The following is a 22,590-nucleotide window of genomic DNA, read 5'->3' on the forward strand; positions in this document are numbered from 1 at the left end:
TTATTATAAACCCCTTCAGGGGTTCTGGGGTTATTTAACAATCCTCATTTGTGAAATAACTACAGTATTCTATGAACATTCGAGGGGTAAGCTTTGTGTAATGATAAAGAAAATCTCTCAGTGCCACATATATATATATTATTCCAGAGTCATTTAAATGTAAACTGGTCCCAAGTTAACTGATTTATGAAATATCTATTAATTGAAAGTAGAAATAAGGATTGCTTGCACAGTGATAAGAAATTAAACTGAATTTCAATTTCAGAAGGAGTAGCATAGAGTTCTTCAGCTGAAAACAAGTTGTAATGTCTAATGGGGCATTTTTTTTATAAGAATACAACATTCATTGCATTAATTTCCAGCCTCTCACATCAAACTTGCTTTACAAGTGACTTACAGGGGACATCATTTAGACATGGCATAGTAGTTAATGTTGCCCTATAGACTTACTTCTACAGTTTGACTGTCTTTACGCTGCAGTAAAATGGTCAATTACTTGTGACATCCATTGTTCTATTGTACCAGCAAATAGCATTAGATTACACTAGTGTATTAAATGTATTTTTTTGTACACCTCCCACTTTTCAATCATGCTGTGGAGAAGAAATGTTCACGTGTCATAATTTCATGTTCCATTGATAAATCATCTGACTATCCATAAAGGGGAAGCAATGTTTTCATTTTTGTTGAAGGTAGTCCGGTAAGTTACAAATACACATTTGATCTGAATGTAATACATGAATCAATAGTTTTAAAATGGTGCTGTAAACATGTTGCTATACTCTCCAAAACACACACACACACATACACACACACACACACATCCATTATTGAAATATCAGTTTAACCCTTTTGAGGCTGCAGGTTGAATAGGTCATCTGTTAATAAATGATAAAAGTGAAAGTTTCAAATCAATATTCCACAAGCAACTATCCTTGATCTAGGGGGATGGAGATTTTGAAATTCAGAGAGATTTTAAGCAAGACCTTTATTTTTGAATTGACAGCAAGTATCATATGTTAGGTCAGTTGAATTACACCACTTATTAAGTATACAATATATTGATCACCAATTGAGTTTTATTGGCTACATTTTAATTGAGGTTAGTAAAGATCATCATAATGTAGCACAGATACAACTTTTCTACATCACTTTTTTTTTCCACTCTCAAGAGGAATATTAACACACGTAGTAATTAAAATGAATGCTCACTTGAAATATCCTGCAATATTCACACTCAAGTGCAGTTTGTTTTGGAACCCAGTTTGTTTGGTTAGCAGTTAGCAGAGGATTACATTCTAGGCTTGTTCAGCCCAGCCAAACACTTGTTCATGCATGAAACATTCACAATGAATTTGTCCAAGATCAATATGTTATGATTATAAAGAATGCCTTTATAATCAAGAACGCATCGTAACATTTACAATTATGTCTCTAAGGGTTTAGACACTTGCATTGCTGCACAGCACCTCAACAGAGCAACTTGTTTTGTATTCAGTAGACATCCTGGGCAGATTCCCTGTGGCAATAGACAAACTGCAGAGGCTGAATCAGATTAATATTCACAAGCTGTTTCTTGAGGCTCCAAACCAAAATCTTGAATAAAATCTTAACAAAATATAGATGTGAAACTGATACTTTACGTAAACTATACCTGCCTAAATTGTAGTACATATACAGGGGTGAATAAATATGTACTTTGTTGTCATCTGTCGGTGAGCTAGAAGAGGCTGACGCACAGCACACTTGATCAAAAGTACTGCTGATATCCATGATTTACAACCATTTTGTGACAAGTTACTGTAATATTTCAATGGACAGTGACAAGCAATCAAAACTCCCTAGAACTACAGAGCGTTCCAGGACTAAATTAGAACTCTGATGGGTAGCAAAGCAAGGATGAGTGATGCAGGAAACAAGCAGTAAAGTCACACAAGCCAGCACTAGCTTCATATCAGACTCTGAAGATTTTATATGGCACCTTTTTTACAGTAATGACTTTCTTTTAGACATTTGAAAATCTGTTGTTTCCACTGTACTCAGGAGATAATCCTGGTAAAACTAACAAATGTTTTTAATGGAGTGATGGAGAAGGATTTACAATCTATTGTATTTTTCTTCTTATTTTGTAGCATGAACTACCTTATCACAAGTCCCTTTTTATTGTGATTTCTTTCCTTTTTATAATTAAGTTTTATTCAGGATACTCAGTTTATTCATACACTATAGATAAAAAAAAAAGTCTCTTAACAACTAAGCTTAGAACTTAACTTCTAATTAAAGTTTCAGTGAAAGTTTCAGAATTTAAATATAGTTATTTAAGCAAGGTAGCCACATGTTCATGAATGCTGTATAATCCCTTGGAGCATTGTAACAAAATGCATTAAAAAGGATAAGGAATTCATGAAACACAAACACAAAGGGATGAATTTGACATATGTTGTTCCCTGCTGCTGAATTATGCTGAATTATTTTATTTTTCTAACCCTATTTAATCAAAAGTATACATGTTTTTTTAGGTTTTTTTTTTTTTTTTAGAACTAAGTACTGTATCAGAAAGATGTATTTTAATATTGTAATGATTGTTTGTAAAAGAATTACAACAACAGCCCCAAACAGCAATGTTAAGATTAAAAACATTTTTAGAACTGAAGCTGTAAATGTATTCTGGGCAGGCAACAAGTAGGAAGCAATACAAGTATAGAATGGAAAGAGGGATTGGCTGTTGACTTACAAAGTAAAGCCCCTGTATTGTTTCTACATTTTTTTCTACATTGTTTTTACGCAGTGCAACTCTTGACATGAGATACGCTCCATTGTGTGTATATCCTAACTTGGCAATGTGTAACTTCATATGTACATCTACAGAGCTCAGTTGAACTGGTTGAGACAAATGCCATATCATTGGTATATATTATATGTACACAATGAAAGGTTTAGTGGAATATACATGGATGTTTACAGTACATTGAGACGATAGTTTCTTTATGTGTTTCATGATCAAAACTAACCACGTATTATGTTGGACTGATTTCACAGTTCTGGATCTGCACCACCCTGTATAACAATACTCACTGTTTCTTAGTGTAGACCTCATGATACTGTGTGAAAGATCCTAACACTGAACAATGTAGTAACTTAAATTGCAGTTAAATTGCAGTTTAACTGCAGGTCATAATTCTTTTAACATGGCTACGTACATAAATGCACTTGTCATGCTTATTATAATGTTTAATCTTTTAGGTGAGCAAGTTGGAAAGAGATAAAACACAGGAAGTGAAGCACGAGCAACACAAGTCCACAGTGGTGGTGACGGAACTCAAAGCCAAACTTCACGAAGAGAAAATGAAGGAGCTGTACTCTGTGAGAGAGACGCTGTTAAGGCAGCATGAATCTGAGCTTCTCCGGGTCATCAAAATCAAGGACAGCGAGATCCAGCGGCTGCAGGCCCTTGTCAACGCCATACGGGATGGAACCACTGACAAGGTGAAAACAGTGCTGTTCATCGAAGCTAAGGAGGAGGCCAAGAAGGTATTTGAGTTTGAGAAGATTCGAATGCAACAGGAGATTTCTGAGCTCAAGGGAGTTAAGAAACAAATGGAGGAGACTTTAACTCTGGCTATTCAAGCTGACAAAATGAAGGCTGTAGAGATAAGGAGTGTCTACCATCTGCACCAGGAGGAGATCTCCAGAATCAAAAGGGAATGTGAAAGGGAAATCCGGAGACTGGTATGTGTTGATTTCTTTACTTTAGTTCATGTACTTTAGCAGGTTGTGTTTTAGATAACATTAGATACGATTACTCATCCCTCCACACTCACTCTTAAATGTTCTGTCATATCGCACAAGCCAGGCTAACTACCCATCCCTTTAGTTATGTCTGCTCTGAAGTATTATTGTAACTTCTGCAGTACATATTGATTTGCTTTTTACAATAGCTATTTGGGTTACAGGCAAGACAATTTAATTAAATCCAGGGAAAAATAAGAGTGAAGTAGTCTCTGGAGACTGGCAATGAAAAAAACAAAATTGCAATACACACAATATGTTTGAATGCCTTTTTAACCAGTCTGGGCTTCTCTACACATTGTTAACTTTAAACATTGTTTAATGCATTGTAACTATTCAGAAAGTGTTATGGTATATAAACACCATTTAAAATAATCTATGCATTCAAATGTTTACTTCAGTAAAGTTTCACAGAACGTCGATTTGCAGAAGGGAAGACTCAAACAGCACAGATAATTGCTGCTCTGTGCAATACACGATTACCAGGGCTAATAAACATCCCAGCTTGTTTTATTCTTTATATTTTATAAAATGAAGACTACCTGCTATGAGAGGTTACACCCCTGTATCCCCTATGCAAAGTTAATATCATATTCCATACTACTGACAAAACACCTTAGTATAGTCAGGTATCGTCTTTCATATATATTTTGTAAAGCCCTGATTGCATTCTGTTAGCTGTACTGTGTTATTTTCCACTGCACTATCGACCCTGAACTGCTAGAGAGAACTGCTGAGCATGAAGTGCTGTAGTGTGCACAGCAGAGGATAATTTATAGTGGTATAGATGCAGTAAAACCCCTGAAATAAGATCTGCTGCCTGGATTTTAAAAGCTCCTGGATTATTTTTGTATTTATTGTTTGAAAGAATCATTGATCTTGTCAAGTGCTTTCTGTTTGGTCAAGACATCGGTTCTATGTCTGCAGTGACATCCTTTTTTATTTCAGAAATGATATTAGTTCAGTAGAACACACAAACCTCTTTGGGGCATTTTCAGGCACACAGTAATCCATGTGGTTTATCACAATTTGCTAATATAGGACTGGATAAATGAATGGGGTTCATTCTTAAGAAATTCCATAATTCAGCATACAATTTTTAAAAATCAATTTATTAATAATAATAATAATAATAATAATAATAATAATAATAATAATAATAATAATAATAATAATAATAATAATAATAATAATAATTTTTCAAATAGCCCGGCAGGGCGTTCTATTGGCATGGGGCTAAAGAGCAGAAAGCCTGATCACCCACAGTGCGCAGATGAGTCCTAGGCACAGACAAAAGAACATTGTTACCAGATCTCAATTTTCATTTAGGTATGTGGTACTGAAGGACATCCCTAAAACAGGCAGGGCCTTGAGAATGTAAGGATTTATAAGTTAGTAATAAAACCTTAACATCAATCCTATATTTGGCTGGCAAGGAAAGCAAGGACTGGATATATATATATATGCTCATGTTTCTTGGTCTTAGTGAGAATACGGGCAGCACTATTTTGAACGTGTTGTGACCTGTTGATAACCTTAGAGGAGATGCCTGCAAAAAGAGCATTACAGTAATCCAATCTTGATGAAATAAAGGCACGTGCAAGCTTTTCTGCGTCAGTCATAGATAATGAGGATCTAAGTCTAGCAGTGTTCCTAAGGTAGAAGAAAGACACTTTGCAGACATTCTTAATATGATCCTCAACATAGGGTCAAATCTCACACCAAGATTGGTAACCAATGAAGTGGGACTGATCTCATGTTCATCAATTTCAAGGCTAAAATCAGCTACCGTTGAGATCTGATGCAGCGAACCCACTAACATTACCTTATTATAGCTTTAAGAAGCTTGTTCATTCTTATTATTCAGTGTCTTTTATAAAGAAGACCTTATAAACCCCGCACTGAAGAATTTAAAGATCTCATTAATTGTACAGTTTTTCCTTTTTTAACTTCTAATGGTTCATAGTACTGTAATGTATGTACCAACATGTTAATTAAAGAGATCTGGACATTAATTGTGCAAATCAAGTCTGACTGTGACTGATGAATATAAAATACTTGGATCCATGCTATCCATTTCTAATGTATAATCTATTTCTAAATGTAAATGATTTTTGTCTGATGTTATATCTAGGTGTTTTGAATATATATATATATATATATATATATATATATATATATATATATATATATATATATATATATATATATATATCCAAGTCCACCCACGTTCTCCAGCATGACATTATCCCACTGAAATACATGAATGACAGTCCAGAGTGTCATTAATTATATTAGCACGTTAACTGCATCAAGCCTTACACTTAAGATATGAACCTTAACTGGGTTACTTGAACTGATAAATAGGCTAAATTACAAGTGCATGCATCTCTTGATGAGCCCATTGTACTGTCTACTGATTTTGTTAAATTAAAAACAAATGGGTTAGTGGACCACAGAATAAGGACAATTACATCTGATTAACATTACAGTATATTCTGTTTTATCTCACACCTTTCTACATCGCTCATTAATTCATTCAACTTACAATAACCATACATAAATGTATGTCATCAAATATAAAAATTTCACTGAAAGCACTTACTATTCAAGAAAGCCTGCTAAGGGATCACACATCATGACTCCAGTGTGAAAATCTAGTACATTTTTATTAACTGGCAGAAAGCTTAGGCAACATGGTGGAGACTAACTGTTTTTTGTGGATAGAGTGCCTAATATACAGTATTCTGTATCATTGCATGTTCAAGAAGCAAAACACAGTACACTTGAACAAACCCTGGGATAATCTGCAAGATAACAACTGGAGCAAAGATCCAGTGTCTATGATGACAGATTTCTATAGAAAAGCTTTTAAGAAGTAATCTGCTGATAATGAAAGGTTCAGCTGGATTTGCTGTGAGGCTTTTGTCTCTGAACTATCACAAATAGGTTAAATTCGAAACTGAAAACAAACAGCACTCAAACATTGGATCCATAAATGCAATAAATATGCAGAGATGGAAATAAGACTCCTATTGCATAGCAGTTTCACCCATTCCAGGTTTTAGTATGAGCTTGATTAGCCACAGTGTGTAGGTAACAAGCTCAGGGGTGTCTTATTAAACTCATACTAAAACCAGGATTGGAGCAAACTGCTATGCAATGGGAGTCTTATTTCCATCTCTGCATATGCCATGACATTAAGTCAAGGACAGATTTATGTTAATAACACTAGACCAGTTGAGTGGGCCTGGTCTTGGGGCCCCTATATAATTGTTATATGTACTGTGAGACACTGAAAGTATTTAAGTAGTTTACATGTTGCAAAGTTAATTAAAAAAAGATAAAGCTGTAGAAAAAGTAGGAACAACACAGTTGAAACTGTGGTTAAGAAGGAACACACCAGAACAAATGAACAACATTACTTAACCATTTTAATACGGCATTTGGTAGAAGTGCAAATAATAAAAGTGAAAAGAAAAAGAGAAAACAAGTGGAAATGTAGTGAACACGAAGAAGAAGAAGAAGAAGAAGAAGAAGAAGACGAAGAAGAAGAAGAAGAAGAAGACAAAAGCTCTTCTCTATAATTACACTTTTGGTTTGGTAGCACCTTCCCTCTCGTGCCTTGGCACCTGAACATCAAAAAGCTTTATATACTGTAAGTGGTGACACATTGCTTATAATGGAGTGAGAAATTTCACTTCGATGGGTGAGTGACATTCTTTTTCCATTAATATTAATTATAATTGATGCTACAAGAGTGTTGCTTTTTGTGCTGAATGAACTGTCTTCTTTGTTTTAGGGAATTTGTACACATGATACAGTACATGTCACGTTGACTGGTTTGGATATTTACTCAAATGCTGAGCTGAATATTTAAGTGGGCATTTTATTCTTGTAAAATGAATGAATTGTGTTATATGAAAAAGTCAGTACTTCTGTTTTACTGTCTTTTTGTGTTTTTAAAGAACTAAACCTTTTCTAAATGTAAATGGCAGGATTTCTAATGACATTGGGATTAAAACAATGAAGGTTTCACTAAAATTTGTTTTTACAAAATGCTTTTGAATCATCAATATGTTGTAATATTTTGTCTTCTCTGGAATCATTACATGTAATTTTCTAGAACTCCCTTTCAATAAATTTAAGGTAACATTTACTGTAAGTTTTTAAGCATGTTTTTAAAATGTCATCGCTGCCTTCACTTCACCTACCTTCTAATGAATGCACTTGTGAATCTCTGAAACAATCAAAACAGAGATGAAAAGATTACAAGTGATTGTTTCAAGTGTTGGGTCAATAGACTGCCTTTCAACAGTAGACAGTCAGATTTAAATGTAAAAAAATCTTTTTGTGCAGTTCCTGGAATGTGATAATTGCTTGTTCCAACCAGAATTCCAAATTGAATTTCTATTCACTGAAAGCATTTTCAATTCATAAGAAAGGAAGGGTGAAAGAAAATACTTTTGATGAAAGTATGTCAGGATGTTTTTATGAGCACTCTGTTGCTTGTTTATGATGGAGAGCTGATTACATTTGAAAGTGAACAGCTGTGAACAGATCCAGTAGCTTTAGGGTATAATTTTGTGAATGCAGCTCAATATAGGAGTCCTTTGAGCTATTTCTAATGTATAAAGTACAGTTGCTCAAGAAAGAAGTACTGGCACCCATTCAGGGTATGTAATGCAATGTGGATTTATTACAGCTTCTAGACAACAAACAGTAGCACACATAAGCTTACACAGATGTTGTGGATACATTTTGTCTCCATTCTTAATAGATCAGTTTCAGCAGCTCAAAATAGGTGTTTACACATACACCCATTTCCTTCCAATAGTTTTCAGAATTAAGGCTGTGATTGAATTGTATTGACCATACAATTACAATGCAGTCATTTAGTAATATTATGTGTGTCAGTAAGTTTCCCATGATAGCAGTGTGACACTTTATTATTGATGTCTGGAGATTCCATTTTTTAGACTAATCCCTGCTTAGTTTTACATGAACCAAAGGCCAATACAAGTGAAAATAGATTGTTTGTTAAAATATACCAACATGGTGTTAAACTGCATAGAGCTGTTTCTTTTTATTGAAGAGACAATTGTAACCATTGCAGAATTGAAAGTTTCCTTTCACTTCATCCCCATCTTCATATGTCTAGAACCAGAACTAGCATGAGGAGTGCTGACCAGCTTCGTGCTGGCCTTCAGTGACACATATCCAACACAGTATATCTTTCCTTATCCAAACCATTCACTGCCCACCATTCCTTACTATAGAATAATAATGTTTTTCTATACATGCTTCAGAACTGTATAGATAGAAGGTGTTACTATCTTTAGCATTGTGGTCTACAGTAGTATGCTTACCTCTGGTTTCCATGGTAACTGTAAGATGTTTACAGTGCACGCGTGTGTGATTGTGTTCTGTTCTCCTTATAGATGGATGAGATTAAATTAAAAGACAGAGCAGTCTACGTGCTGGAAAAAGAGTTGGGGGTTCAAGCTGGGCAAGCTCAGAGACTCCAGCTCCAAAAAGAGGCTTTAGATGAACAACTTGTCCAATTCAAAGAGGCTGATCGACATCTGAGTAGCCCGAAACGAGAGGTTCCTTATACAAGTGGTGCAGGAGACGCCTCAGATCACTCAGGAAGTCCTGTAAGCACTTTCATCTGATCTTCCACTAAACCAGCAGCAAAAATCTTGATGAGGAGGAGCCAGCAAAGCTAGATAATTTATCTTACAATAAAACGGCAAGGGAAGACTAACCTTATCATGCTTTTTTCAGTTTTATTGCATTTTGTAATCATACTAATTCAGTTGTAGAATAATGTTAAATCTGCTAAGTGCTTTATTAATAATACTGCTCAGGGCTCCATTATCAGATTCTAATACATGTTCAATGTAAACCCCCCATGTGTTGAATAGTCAGGTTTTGATATTGTCTGTAAGTGCAGGTAGGCAGTCAGCATTGCTATGTTGTTGGGGATCTACGATAGCCATGTCTGTCACCTGATCTGAATCCCTGTAACTTTTCCAATGGGAATGTGAAGTTATTCAACAATGGGATGGTAAAATTGAACATGTCATTTTAGAATCTACCAAAGCTTTGTTGCCATGTTAAGCATCGTTATTGGTTATTGAAGAGCTTTCAAAAATAAATTAATTAATTAAAAAAATAAATTGTGCTTATAATTGTTTAGAAATAACTTTCACTAGCCATTTCCTGCTGTTTCAGTCCTGGGGATTAGTTAAATTGTTCAATGAAGAGGTTTAGTAAAAAAAAAAAAAATTACTTGGCAATTTATACAGACTTACATTATGGTCATATGTCTTTTTTCTTTAATCCAATACTTTTGGGACCTGGTGTTTATTTTTATTATTATTTTTTTTTACAATCCATTTACAGTAAAAAAAAAAAAAAAAAAAAAAGTCTCAGTTCACAAAACTGTTGCGATTAAACACCAAGGCAGACAAGCTCCAGTAAAGTGTATTATTATTCAAAGACACATCCTGGTCTGTAGAAAAGCTATGTTTAACTATGCCATATTGCTGCTTCTGCATTAATTTGCTGCTACTATAAAAATCGCTTTCGTTTTTTAACTAACACTCATATGTCTGTGACATATGATAACTTTTCTCATTGTTGCCTCATCAAGATATATTTTCCAATGGCAATTTTTTTTTCTTAATGAATTAGACAAGCTTAATTATTGATAAAAACCTCTCCTGCACCTGTTGAATAAGGACTTTTTTTTGTATGATTATTATTTTTATTTATTTATTAGGATCATAGCTTTACTTATTAGTTATTTTCATTTTTTTAGACTACAGCAGCTCAAACAAAATGTATATTTTTGAAAGTAAATATGCCATTTGTCACTCTTTAAACATAGTAGCATTAAATCAGTAAGCTGAATTTGCACTCTGAATCTACGCTCTGTCATGCCTTCAGTATAAGACATTATTTAAATGTAATCGGTGGCCTTTTACTGTACTTAAGTTCACCAAGCCTTTCATTAATTTGATTTATGTTTGCTGCAAATGTTAATGATTAGAATACAGAAATATTTCTATAACAAAAAGAACTGCATGATCACATTGGCAGTAGGTGGAATTTGTATCTCATAACTTATAGTCTTTTCCAGACTTGCTAAGCACGTTTATATATTTTAAAAGCAGGCCTAGTCACACATCTAGTGTTAGCCCCCCAATATGCGAATAACAAGAACAAAAATACATTGTCACAGAAAATCATGACAGAGCACATTTTAACAAGATATTTCTACAATTTAAAATAGTTTGTGTAGCAGTGACATCTGGGCAGGCCTACCATACTGGGTGCATTCATTTTTAAGTTTATTAAATTAGTTCACATGTCATTTTTGCATTTCTGTTCATGCACATTCTTTCTTTCTTTTCTCTTTTGTTCACAAAACCATCAAATAAAGGCATAGTTAACATTTGACTATGTCAAATGCTTACATAGGGCTGTACAGACACGGACTAGTACTGCAGTCTCTTTGGTCGTGGTCAATGGACAGTCCATTGGAAAACGAACCGATGCTCAGTTATTTGCAGTTGATCTTTGTTTCAGGAACAGCAGTTGGATGAAAAAGATGCACGGAGATTCCAGCTTAAAATTGCTGAATTGAGCTCAATCATCAGAAAGCTGGAAGACCGAAACACACTGCTGTCGGAGGAAAGAAATGAACTCGTAAGCATTCTGCCCTTCAATGACATTCATTGTGTTTCCAATCTACCTGTGATTTGCTAAACAGTCCTCCAATACTGGACGATTTTAAAGACAGCTTGAAGGAAACCAACTGCCATGATGTATTGTGTGTCCCCTTGAGTATGTTCTTCACAATGGAAACCTTCCATGAGACATATGGTGCCCTTACTAGGCAGTTAATATAGTGGCACTTAGAAAGGAGCTGCAGGACCCTCTGTTTTTAAAATGAATTTTATTTTATTATGAAACTGGTGGTTTCAAAGTATAGCATATACAAATATATAGCCTTTCACATGTGGTTAAGTGTGTTGGTGAAAAATGCTTTTTGGCACTGAGCTTGCAATGTTCAATGCCTTCTGCATAATGATTTAAAAAGGTTAATGGACATGTTTTTTTTTTCTTTGGAATTAACACACTTGTTGAATATATTCTTAATTAAACTGAATGTATTATTTCCTCTTAAATTAATTACAAGAAAGCCCAGACATTTGAGGCATCATCTGCCTTTTATTTAGTGTTGTAATAATGACACCATCATGGGTAGCTATCTGCTCCAACCAAAATCAATTCAATATATTTTTCTTTAAAAATGTTTCCTGTAACATGGCCACAAATGCTGAATAGCCCATTTGAATAGTAATGTGTGTTTAATGTTTCAATCAGCTCATAGAATATGTACAGTATATCTAACACATCTCTGTGACCTTTTCATTCTCTAACAAAAATGTCAGCGTTAGATTAAAAAGTTACAAATAAAAATGATGTTCTGAATAATTGAAATATAATAATCGTCGCTTTACTTTAAGGTGAGCATATTCTTGCCCTTGGGTGATATGGCTAATATCATTATTATACCGAATTGGGACATGTCTTCATTTGCATTCAAACCTAAGGGGGGATATTTAATCTGCCTATGTATTTTTTTGCAAAATCAGAGAGTGAAAGTATAAGTGGAAAATGATTACTGGTGTTTATGTATTTTAAATATACAGGTTCCTGATATGGTTGCCCTTATAAAAGTTTACCACAGTACATTAAGTACACAGTACACAGTACATTACATATGTTAAGAAATAAATAATAATTTGCTCAGTATTTTTGCAGTGTTCCCATTCTTTTTCAATGGTTAGACTATGCATTTACCATAGCTTACCATGTTTTTAAAAAAATTACTTTAGCATACCTCTTTGGGCTTTACAATTACCTACACTATGCTTTACTATGCTTTCACTATGCTTTATTACACTTTGCTATACTTCTACTATAGGAAACTTTTAGAAGGGCATACAGGAACGTTTGACCAGGAGTAATGGCAGTTTGAATAGGGGCTTTCTGGTCACTTGGTGTGATTACATGGTGTGTCGCATTTCATACTAGCTCAGACCAACCTTTATAAAACTGCAGCAAGTGTGAAATTATACAGCAGCATGATATAATGTCTATGAAATCAACCTGGTGGTAATATGACACAGCCATTAAAATATTGCAGTGGTACAGTAGTTCTGAAGAAACATATTCTGTGTTCAAAAATTATTTTATGGAGGACCATTTCCTGATAAAATGTGCAAAAACCATTTAAAAACTTTCTTTGCTGCGTAAGATAATAGAATGTTTAAAAGTGAATACATAAGGAAATATAACAGTAGCTATAAACTGTATGATTATGATTGATGCAGATACAATAAACATTTTTGTTTTGAATACTGCATCTCAAAAGAATATTTCCTGGCAGTCAGTGTATGTATTTATATGTATCACAAGGAACTGCAGGTTCATTTCTGTTCTGTTCTGAGCTGAGCTGCTGCCTCTGTGTTCATTCCTAACTCTTTGTTGATGTTTCAGCTCAAACGGTTACGGGAAGCAGAGAGTCAATACAAGCCGATCCTGGATAAAAACAAACGACTCAGCAGAAAGAATGAAGAGTTCACCCATGCCTTACGTCGTGTGGAGAACAAACTGAAATTTGTCACCCAGGAGAATATGGAAATGGTAAGCTGACTGGCTGCAAATAGGGCCAAAGCTGCAGGATTTTGTTTTTTTCACAGAAGTGATTTAGTTATTCACACGGCACAGTACTAAGCTGCAGGATTTTGTTTTTTTCACAGAAGTGATTTAGTTATTCACACGGCACAGTACTAAGCTGCAGGATTTTGTTTTTTTCACAGAAGTGATTTAGTTATTCACACGGCACAGTACTAAGCTGCAGTCATTTCCACACTTTTCTATTTTTAGGTTGCAGGCCTACATGTAGTATGTAGATCAAAAAATAAAATGGCTCACCTGAGCCAATGTAAGTTATGGTATATGGCTAGCACTGACAGAAGCATTTGTTCTTGTGGGCTATATACAGTATACTTGGGAAATGTATGTGTGTTTGTGTTTGTGTTTGTGTTTAGCAGTTGCTCATTTTGTATCATGAAAACTAAGTGTTAGCTTTAATCACGTGTCACATTACCCACCTAGAGTACTGATTTCTTTAGAATGACTGCCTATCCACTTTAATAAATATATAGTGATACTGCATTCAAAAGCATACTGTGATAATGGAGCAAACATTATGTGAATGGATTTATAATGCAATGGTTTGTTTACCTGTCCAGAGGGAAAGAGCAGGAACGATTAGACGTCCAAGCTCTTTGAATGACCTCGATCAAAGTCAAGAAGAGCAAGAGATTGAATTTCTGAGGCTGCAGGTTATTGAGCAGCAGAATATCATTGATGATCTTTCTAAGGTATCTAAATGACATGACTTATTATTTATTGCCTTTTAATATTATTCTTATTCTTCCTTACTTGATTGAAGTGCAGCTATAGATCAATACATATTGAAGATGGAATAAAACCTAACTGCAAAACGAATGACTTGAATTCCTGTGTAAACTAATTGCAATTACAGTGTACACTGCACATTCTGTTTGTGCATGCATGATAGGACACATCACCCAAACTGAATACAAAAGTCTGCTTCGCAAAATATTATTGTGATATCTTTTAGAAAACTACATCTCTCACTGTGAAACTATTTACAGCTGCAAGGCAGATGGGAATATTAAAACTCATCTGATATTTAAATGAGGGAGATTTTTAATTCATAAAGCTCAATTTTGTTTGAATTTCTTTCAGGCAATGGAAACTGCTGGCTATGTCAAGAGTGTCATAGTAAGTTTGAATTGTATCACCAAAGATCTGTATTTATAAAGTAACAACACGTAATTGATCAACCAATAAACATAAGCAAATATGAGTGTCCGGGTGTTGGTCTCAGTGACCTCACGCTCTACACCTGCATTGTGTTACTTGTGTTTCCATCTGTTATACATTGAAAACTGTCTAAGCATGACCTTTTAGATTGTTATTCTGAATGTCTTAAGAGCATCATATTCCATTATAGGAGCGAGACAAGCTACTGAGGTACCGAAGACAGAGAAAGAAAATTGTAAAGCCATTTAAGGTGAGAGGAAATTGTCCATATGTTAGAAAATAAATATGGTACCAGATTTTTTTAAAAAATCTACATGAATGATAGTGTTAAATAAAAGCGCACAACTTTGACCCTTAACAAAATGGAAACTAAAAACTAATTGAAACCAAATATTTTTACAGTTAGCACTAGTTGATGTGAGAACACTAACTGCCAAAGCCACTAACTTTCTCTGTTGCCCTAAGAAGCCAGTGGTTGAGACATTCTTTGGGTATGATGAAGACGCCTCCTTGGATTCTGATGGTTCTTCAATCTCATATCAAACCGACAGGACACCCTGTACTCCTGATGATGACATGGAAGAAGTAATAGCTCTCACTATGTTACATCTATTACATCCATACTGTGACGTAATTGTAATACTTTTAGGTCTTTAATATTTTCACGAGATCTGCAGCCTCTGTTTCTGTTCAATATGACAGGGCATGGCCAAAGAAGAAACTGAACTGCGTTTCCGCCAGTTGACTATGGAGTACCAGGCTCTGCAGCGAGCATATGCACTATTGCAAGAACAGGTTGGAGGAACATTAGATGCAGAAAGAGAAGTTAAGGTAACTTAACTTACTGTGTTTCAACCTAGGTGGAGGAGTTAGCTGTATCCCTCCTCCTTAGATATGTATACACGTTTTTGTTTCCAGATGTCACCAATCTTAGTGTCCTAGGTTCTCAAATTGAAAAAAAAGTGAGATAGCAGGGTATAAAGCATGCTTGTTCATTTCTATTCTGTAACCATGTATGTATCTGTCTATTCAAGTTACATAGTCATACCGTAATTCATAAATCTTTCCTTTTTGTCTATAAGACACGCGAACAACTTCAAGCTGAAATAGTTCGATTTCAAACCAAAATAGAAGATCTTGAGAAAACGCTGGCAGAGCAAGGGCAGGTAATGCATTTTTAAATCTTTTTTTTTGTTTTAAAGCTTGAACTATTAAGAATGTATGTCTAGTCAAAATAGATGATCATTTAAATAAAATAAAATGATACAGTAGCACACTTCGTAGCCAAATACATTATAGATTGCTGGTCACTGATAGTGTAAGGATTATTGCCCACATTGTCAAACAGGTAACACAGCAATAACAGTCCATGATGAGGTACGGAACAAAAAAGCCAGAGCACTTGTTGTTATGTTTTTTTGTCTTTTTTATTGTTCTTCCTGCGGTTTAGAGGACAGATCTCAAACCCCAGTGCACTAGAGCGGCCATTTTGAAAAGAGCTTTGAAACAGACTTTAAAGTTATAAGTGTAAAACTTTGCCAGGATGTTAACAATAAAAAGAAAAATGATATGTACGTTATTTTACCAGTTGTAGCATCACATGTGGACGTAAAACGCTATATTTTTCGGAACCCGCTATTATTCTGTGTCATCTCCTCTTTTAATCACTTTGAAATACATTATAATTGTTCTCTTTTCATATATTCATATTCATTGCAATGACCAAGAATTAAGGTCATTGCATACCAGACCCGTTATTCAAGAAATTCATATATTAATTAACAAACATGTGCATTTGTTATTTAAAGGACATGAAATGGATTGAGGAGAAGCAAGCTTTGTATCAGAGAAATCAAGAGCTTGTGGAGAAGGTCAGTCACAGTAATGTTAAGAATGTATTGTCTTACAGTACATTATTAATTCCTTTACAAGTTAAAGCAGTGGTATTTTGAACCATGACATTATGTGCTATAGCAGTACTTTGACTGGTGCTGATCTTCTTTTCTTTCTCTTTTATTTATAGATTAAGCAAACAGAGACAAAGGAGACTCGCCTAAAACATGACATCCAGGATGTTAAAGACCAAAATGAACTTTTAGAGTTCCGTATCCTTGAACTTGAAGTAAGATAAAGACACTGTTCTTTCATAATCCTTAATTTAAAATTGTTTTATTTGTACTGGAGGTCACATCCATCCTGCAATTCAACATTTTATTATAGGAACGAGAGAGAAGATCACCTGGGATCAACTTTCACCATATTCCATTCACAGAGGGGAGGAGTCCACTCCAGGTGTACTGTGAGGCAGAGGGGGTCACGGTAAGTGAGTAATGTCAGTATCGGCTATTAAAAAATAAATGTTTAAATGAAATACAGAAGTAAGATTCTTTTTTTCTCTCTTCTATTAGGATATTGTAGTAGCTGATCTGATGAAAAAGTTGGATATTTTAGGAGATAACGCCGTAAGTGTATGTTGCATTTATAAATTGTGCATGTTTATAACAGTAGGCAGTATTTTTATGAATATATTTAATATAGCATATGTTTAAATTGATCATGTGTAATATTTTTGCACCTTACATGCAGAACTTGACCAATGAAGAGCAAGTAGTCGTCATTCAAGCAAGAACGATCCTGACCTTAGCGGAAAAGGTAACAGTCATTTTAATCATTTCAGTTTCAATTCAATTTCAATATGTATGGCATGATTGGGATTTAAAATGCAAAGAAAAAGAAACTACTGGGAAATTTAAAATGAACTGTCTCACTACTGTCCGTAACGTATTTTGTATTTAGTTGTTTAAGGAAAGTCATGTGAGAACTTTTTTTTAATTAATTTAGAAGACATTTCAGTTAATCACAATTAATGTTGTTTTACACATTTGAGACCATCTTGTTTGGAAAATATAGAAGCGTGTTTTCCTCTTCAATATTTTTAAATTAAAAAGTAGAAACAATATAAGCCCTTCAAACAGTTTAGTCAGTTTGCTTGGGGGTATTCGTTTACACATTGCTGATAAGGCTTTGAAAAGATTAATCCTCTGGTTTTATTTATTTATTTTCTTCTTTTTTTGTAGTGGCTCCAACAAATAGAAGTCATTAAATCGGCTTTACAACAAAAAATGCTGGATCTTGAAAATGAAAAGGTAATTGACTGTAAAATCCTTATCTTCATTCACTTTTGTTCTTAATTTGAATTAGTAAGCAATTGAATTATTTTTCATTTGTAAGGAGCTCTTCAGTAAACAGAAAGGATATTTGGACGAAGAACTTGACTACAGGAAGCAATCGATGGATCAGGCTCACAAGGTGAAGAAAATATTATAAGCATTTTTCCCAATTTGTGTTGTCTTTTAATAGGCTTCATTTATTCCCATTTGTGTTCATTTAATTCACTGAGTTTAGATAATTGCTGAAGCTTCGTTTGTATGTATACACATAAACTCTTCCTGGCAAGGTACAGTGTAGTTATGAAATGCATTCCTACTGCTTTACTAGACTTTTTTTCCTTGGTCGCACTGTACAAATATGCCACATAGATCAGAGCAGTATTTTTAGAGAGTCCTGGTGGACATTAGACATTCTTAACTTATGACAAAGTGATCTGAGTCTGCATGCTTAACAAAGAAACAAGTTTACATTTACAATTTAAACACTCTGGTTTACAATAAGTGGCTATGCTTTTTATGTGATAATGAATAAGATGATAGAGATGCCAGACACTTACAGTTTTTGTGTTTTTTATCGTTCAATGAATGCTGTGTTAGCGGATCCTTGAGTTGGAGGCCATGCTGTTTGATGCACTGCAGCAGGAGGATGGTGCTAAGATGTCTGAGATCCTGTCCGAAGAGGAGAGGGGGACTCTGAAAAGAGCGGTGAAGCAGTGGAAGCGGCAGGTCATGAGTGAGCTGAGAGAGCAGGACGCTCAGATCCTGAGGGAGAGGATGGAGCTGGTTCATCACGCACAAAAGGTGCTCTTCCCCTGTCATCGTACCTTACATACGATTAGATTGCAACATTCCAGGATCATAACTTTGCAATTGCATTCATCGATCTGCTGATACCCTCTCTGAACCTTGTTTGAATCTTTTTTGGGGGTCCTACCATCGTTCTGAATTTCTGAATGGAGTCCTGAAGTTTGTAAGATGAAATGACACCTGGTGCTGCCTCCCTGGAGGTTATTGTCAGTTTCAGGACCACAGCATCTATGTTAGAATGTTGACCCTCCACTTTGACAGCGTTCTTTTGTTCTGATAAACACTGATAACACCACAAGGCCATAGAGAGTTCCTCTGACTGGTACCAGCTCTCTGTAATAACTACATTATTTAAGATTTTCACTCCCGTTCCCACTACTATTCCACCCACAGACTTTGCCTATCAATGTCTGTTTCATTTCAGCAGCATACAGTGCAAGGACCATACATAATCCATACAGCCATCACCCCTGTGGCGAAAGAAAGAAAGACAGACGCCTCCTGTCCCAGACCGATCAATCTCACACATTGAGAAGACAATGCTTTCTGTCAGAACAACCTTGTGTTAAATAACCACCTTTATTTATAATACAATCTTACAGATTTCCAAAAACATTAAATCCAAACAATGGTTGAAGAAAAAAAAGTTTAATAAAAATGGAGCATCCAATAAACAATAAAATAATAAATCTATGAAGTGTTCATACCGATGAACAAAAATATTAGGCAGAGGAGCATCGTATACCCATTTGGTGGTAACTTGTAGTATAAATAACACAAGGGAGTTTGTAGTAAGGACTCAAAACAGTGTTTATTTAAATACGTGATGAATGTCACCTTAAGTACTGTGTAGCCTTCTAAAAGTCCAAAATTAGAGAGATCAGATAAATAAGATTAATAAAATAGGTACGATGTCTGTAAGTAACCTCCCCGCTCTCTGAATAACCGAAATAAAAAGTACCTTTGTTAACATTTTGCAGAGAATTAAAGAACTTGAAGAAAGAATAGAAGCACAGAAACGACAGATAAAGGAACTGGAAGAAAAGGTAGACATATTACACTGATTAAAAAGCATATTTGTAAATACCAAAATGTTGCTGAGTACCACCCTTCACTTTTCACGTGTGTAGTTGATGGAATGGAATGGTTTCATCTATTATGAATCCAGACCCTTTCAACTCATGTTGGCTCTTGAATACAGTAATGAAAGTCTTTTATCTTGTATATGTCTGCACATCAGCTTTGTTTGTAACTTTGAAAAATAAGATGTGAGAAGAATAATCTACAGTGCTAAATGGGGTGGGAGTAGAATGTAATAAACTACCTGGGTAGTGTGACAGATGATATAAATTAAATATACTGCATACTACGATTTTTAACAAGGTAGTTACAGTGTTATATTAGCATTTTTTTAAATATGTTTAAATATATATATATTGAGAAATACAGCAGTAATTATAGTTTTATATGTGCAACATGCAATAAAATTGTGATTTTAAAAATGTAAGAATTTAAAAAGAATAAAACGTGAAGTTGACTTACTACCACATCAATGTTTAACTATCCCTCTGTAAATAGTCTTTTTAATCAAGTCTTTTACTTCCTTTACTAAACTCTTATTTTCTCTCTGTTTTTTCCTTTCATTTTTCCATTCATTTTTCAGTTTTTATTTTTATTTTTGTTTTTTTCTTTAGCTTTCATTCTTTGGTCATAGTTCTTCCACACTGCCAGAGAAGGTATGTCTTCCTTTTCTAAAAGAACACATTACTGGTACTTCATAGTGGATTAAAGATGAAGTTATCAGATTCAGATATTAACTCAGTGTCATCCCTCTACAGCAGAGCTTCCCTGCCCACTGCAGGGTTTTAGTGTAGGTCTGTCGCATCAAGCCCCCAAGGAAGTTTACTGTATGTTAGTAGATTTGACCATTCCTCAATGGTTCTTGCTGTCAGAATCCTTTAGAGCAGTTGAGGGTGGAACTCTGTTCTCAGGAATAGCCCAGAGAGGACCTTTCCTTATTAAATATCAGTATTGGTACAGCTTCCACCAGCAAGCCCCTTGCTGTCTTGTTTATTATGACAAGCAACAGGGTGTTGCAGCTTGTATGTATTACAGAACACATGTCAGTTAGACAATTTGCATAACAAATCAACCAGTCATGTGAGGGACGGTCCATTTTCACATGCAAAGTAAGAGTATGCTACATATGTATCTGTTTGTATTAAAGCAGTGTTTTTGTTTTTTAGCCAACAGGTGAACATAGACATGTGTGTCTCTTATTAAAGTTGGCACTAGTTGGCCAAGGCAAGAAAATAAAAGAAAAATATAAAAAATTGGAAAGACACTTGTGATCTTCAAAGAAGAAAAATCAGACAGACCGAAGCCAAGAGAGCCATGGAGCTTTTTTGTTACCCCTACAAAAGAACTGGCCAAGTCTGTAAACACAGCAACAACGCTGGAGTGTGCGTTTACCTTGCAAAACAACTGTGGCTTTGGAAGAGAAGAAGCTGATGCAAATGATATTGTGATGAAACATTTTCTAAAATCAAAGACCAGGAAAGCAGTAACAGTATAAAGGTGCTGATTAAAAAATCTTGGATTTTAGTGAATGCAATTTAAGAACTCTTAAATTGATGATTTTCCCTGCTGAGCAGGTTAGTAAGCACAACTGCTTTTGTATAGAAGCATGAACAAATAAAAGAGACTACTTCCAACCTGTTTACTCAGAATATTCTCAGTAAACATGTAAAGCTAATGATGACAGCCTTCCTCAGCTTGAAAACACAGTCAATTTTATTGAAAGAATGACAAGATGAATAAGTCATCTAAGCAAGTTTCTTTCATCTGACAATAAGCCAACCAACAGTCAAAGTACAGCTGGAAAAACAGGATATTGAACATGTTTTTAATAAATATATCAGAAGATTTTTATCAAGGGGCTGTATGTGTTCCTCTGAGTGACTGTGCAGCAGCATTTCACAGTATTCTGAAGCAGAGAAGGCTCAATATGTAGATGTTTACATCAATTGTGTGGTGTTTCTGAAACTAAGATCAAAGAACTAGCAAAAGGAAATCAGTTAGCTCTCTCTTATCGACAAAAGGCAAGGGCCTCCAGTTGAGAACAATTTAAATGATGAAATCAGGACTGTAACTGAATTTATATGTAATATAAATCAGATCAGAAGAATGACATTTCTACTGAAACCAAATCATGGAGACTTTGTGCTCATAACCGGATAACTGTCTGTGGTAGAACTTAGTGATATAAGTACACCTGACAGAAGAATGTCCTTCAAGGTAAGATACAATACAGCCGCTCTTTACATCTATTTAATCCTGCTTGGTTTTTGCCCCACTTATTATTAACCACATACAGTGAATTTATACATGTTTATACAGTGGATTTATACATGTTAGGACGGTGGGATTTATATCATCCACTGTTTCATTAATTTAAAAAAATAAGAAAGGAAATATGTGCAAATTCTGCCAGATTCACATTGCTTACAGAGGGTAGGCTCATACATGGGAGGTTGAAGTCTTTCAGTATTTTCCACCAGGTGGAGCTCCTGCATTAGACTGGTATGTGATTGCAGACACATATACTCACAACAAACACATTCAATAAATATACATTTAAGTCATTTTATTAAAGGCTTGTCAGCAGCTGTAGCATAAAATCAAGTACCTTAACACCAACATATTTACATTATTATTATTATTATTATTATTATTATTATTATTATTATTATTATGGAATGGGTCGCTTTAAGTTGCTTGGAATTTAGGTTTCTGTTTAAAGTGTGTGTTCGAGGCCATCTTCAGTAGGTTAACACAGCTCTACTTAGAAGCTGATTGACTAAGACACTCCTTGAATTCAATTTTTTTT

At 34.9% G+C, this 22,590-nt stretch overlaps 1 protein-coding gene across 14 annotated transcripts in view; it reads left to right on the forward strand.

Annotated features, from left to right (window-relative positions):
* The window catches only part of jakmip3 (Janus kinase and microtubule interacting protein 3), a 37,239-nt gene that overhangs the window by 10,184 nt on the left and 4,465 nt on the right, over positions 1-22,590 (forward strand). For 2 of the 14 annotated variants that reach the window (XM_058985232.1, XM_058985231.1), the window contains exons 3-23: positions 3,244-3,729; positions 9,231-9,446; positions 11,386-11,505; positions 13,366-13,512; positions 14,124-14,255; positions 14,647-14,682; positions 14,915-14,974; positions 15,190-15,309; positions 15,427-15,555; positions 15,807-15,890; positions 16,533-16,595; positions 16,748-16,846; positions 16,945-17,043; positions 17,133-17,192; positions 17,311-17,376; positions 17,802-17,870; positions 17,956-18,033; positions 18,492-18,695; positions 19,682-19,747; positions 20,396-20,437; positions 20,948-21,998. In XM_058985232.1, coding sequence (XP_058841215.1) covers positions 3,244-3,729; positions 9,231-9,446; positions 11,386-11,505; positions 13,366-13,512; positions 14,124-14,255; positions 14,647-14,682; positions 14,915-14,974; positions 15,190-15,309; positions 15,427-15,555; positions 15,807-15,890; positions 16,533-16,595; positions 16,748-16,846; positions 16,945-17,043; positions 17,133-17,192; positions 17,311-17,376; positions 17,802-17,870; positions 17,956-18,033; positions 18,492-18,695; positions 19,682-19,747; positions 20,396-20,437; positions 20,948-21,052 — 2,481 coding nt within the window. In that variant the 3' untranslated portion in view covers positions 21,053-21,998. Of the gene's footprint in view, positions 1-3,243; positions 3,730-9,230; positions 9,447-11,385; positions 11,506-13,365; positions 13,513-14,123; positions 14,256-14,646; positions 14,683-14,914; positions 14,975-15,189; positions 15,310-15,426; positions 15,556-15,806; positions 15,891-16,532; positions 16,596-16,747; positions 16,847-16,944; positions 17,044-17,132; positions 17,193-17,310; positions 17,377-17,801; positions 17,871-17,955; positions 18,034-18,491; positions 18,696-19,681; positions 19,748-20,364; positions 20,438-20,947; positions 21,999-22,590 lie in introns of all 14 variants that reach the window. The other 12 variants (XM_034031470.3, XM_058985239.1, XM_058985235.1 and 9 more) reach the window with 11 other exon arrangements.

The sequence above is a fragment of the Acipenser ruthenus genome, chromosome 13 (assembly GCF_902713425.1).
Source record: "Acipenser ruthenus chromosome 13, fAciRut3.2 maternal haplotype, whole genome shotgun sequence".
Lineage (NCBI taxonomy): Eukaryota > Metazoa > Chordata > Actinopteri > Acipenseriformes > Acipenseridae > Acipenser > Acipenser ruthenus.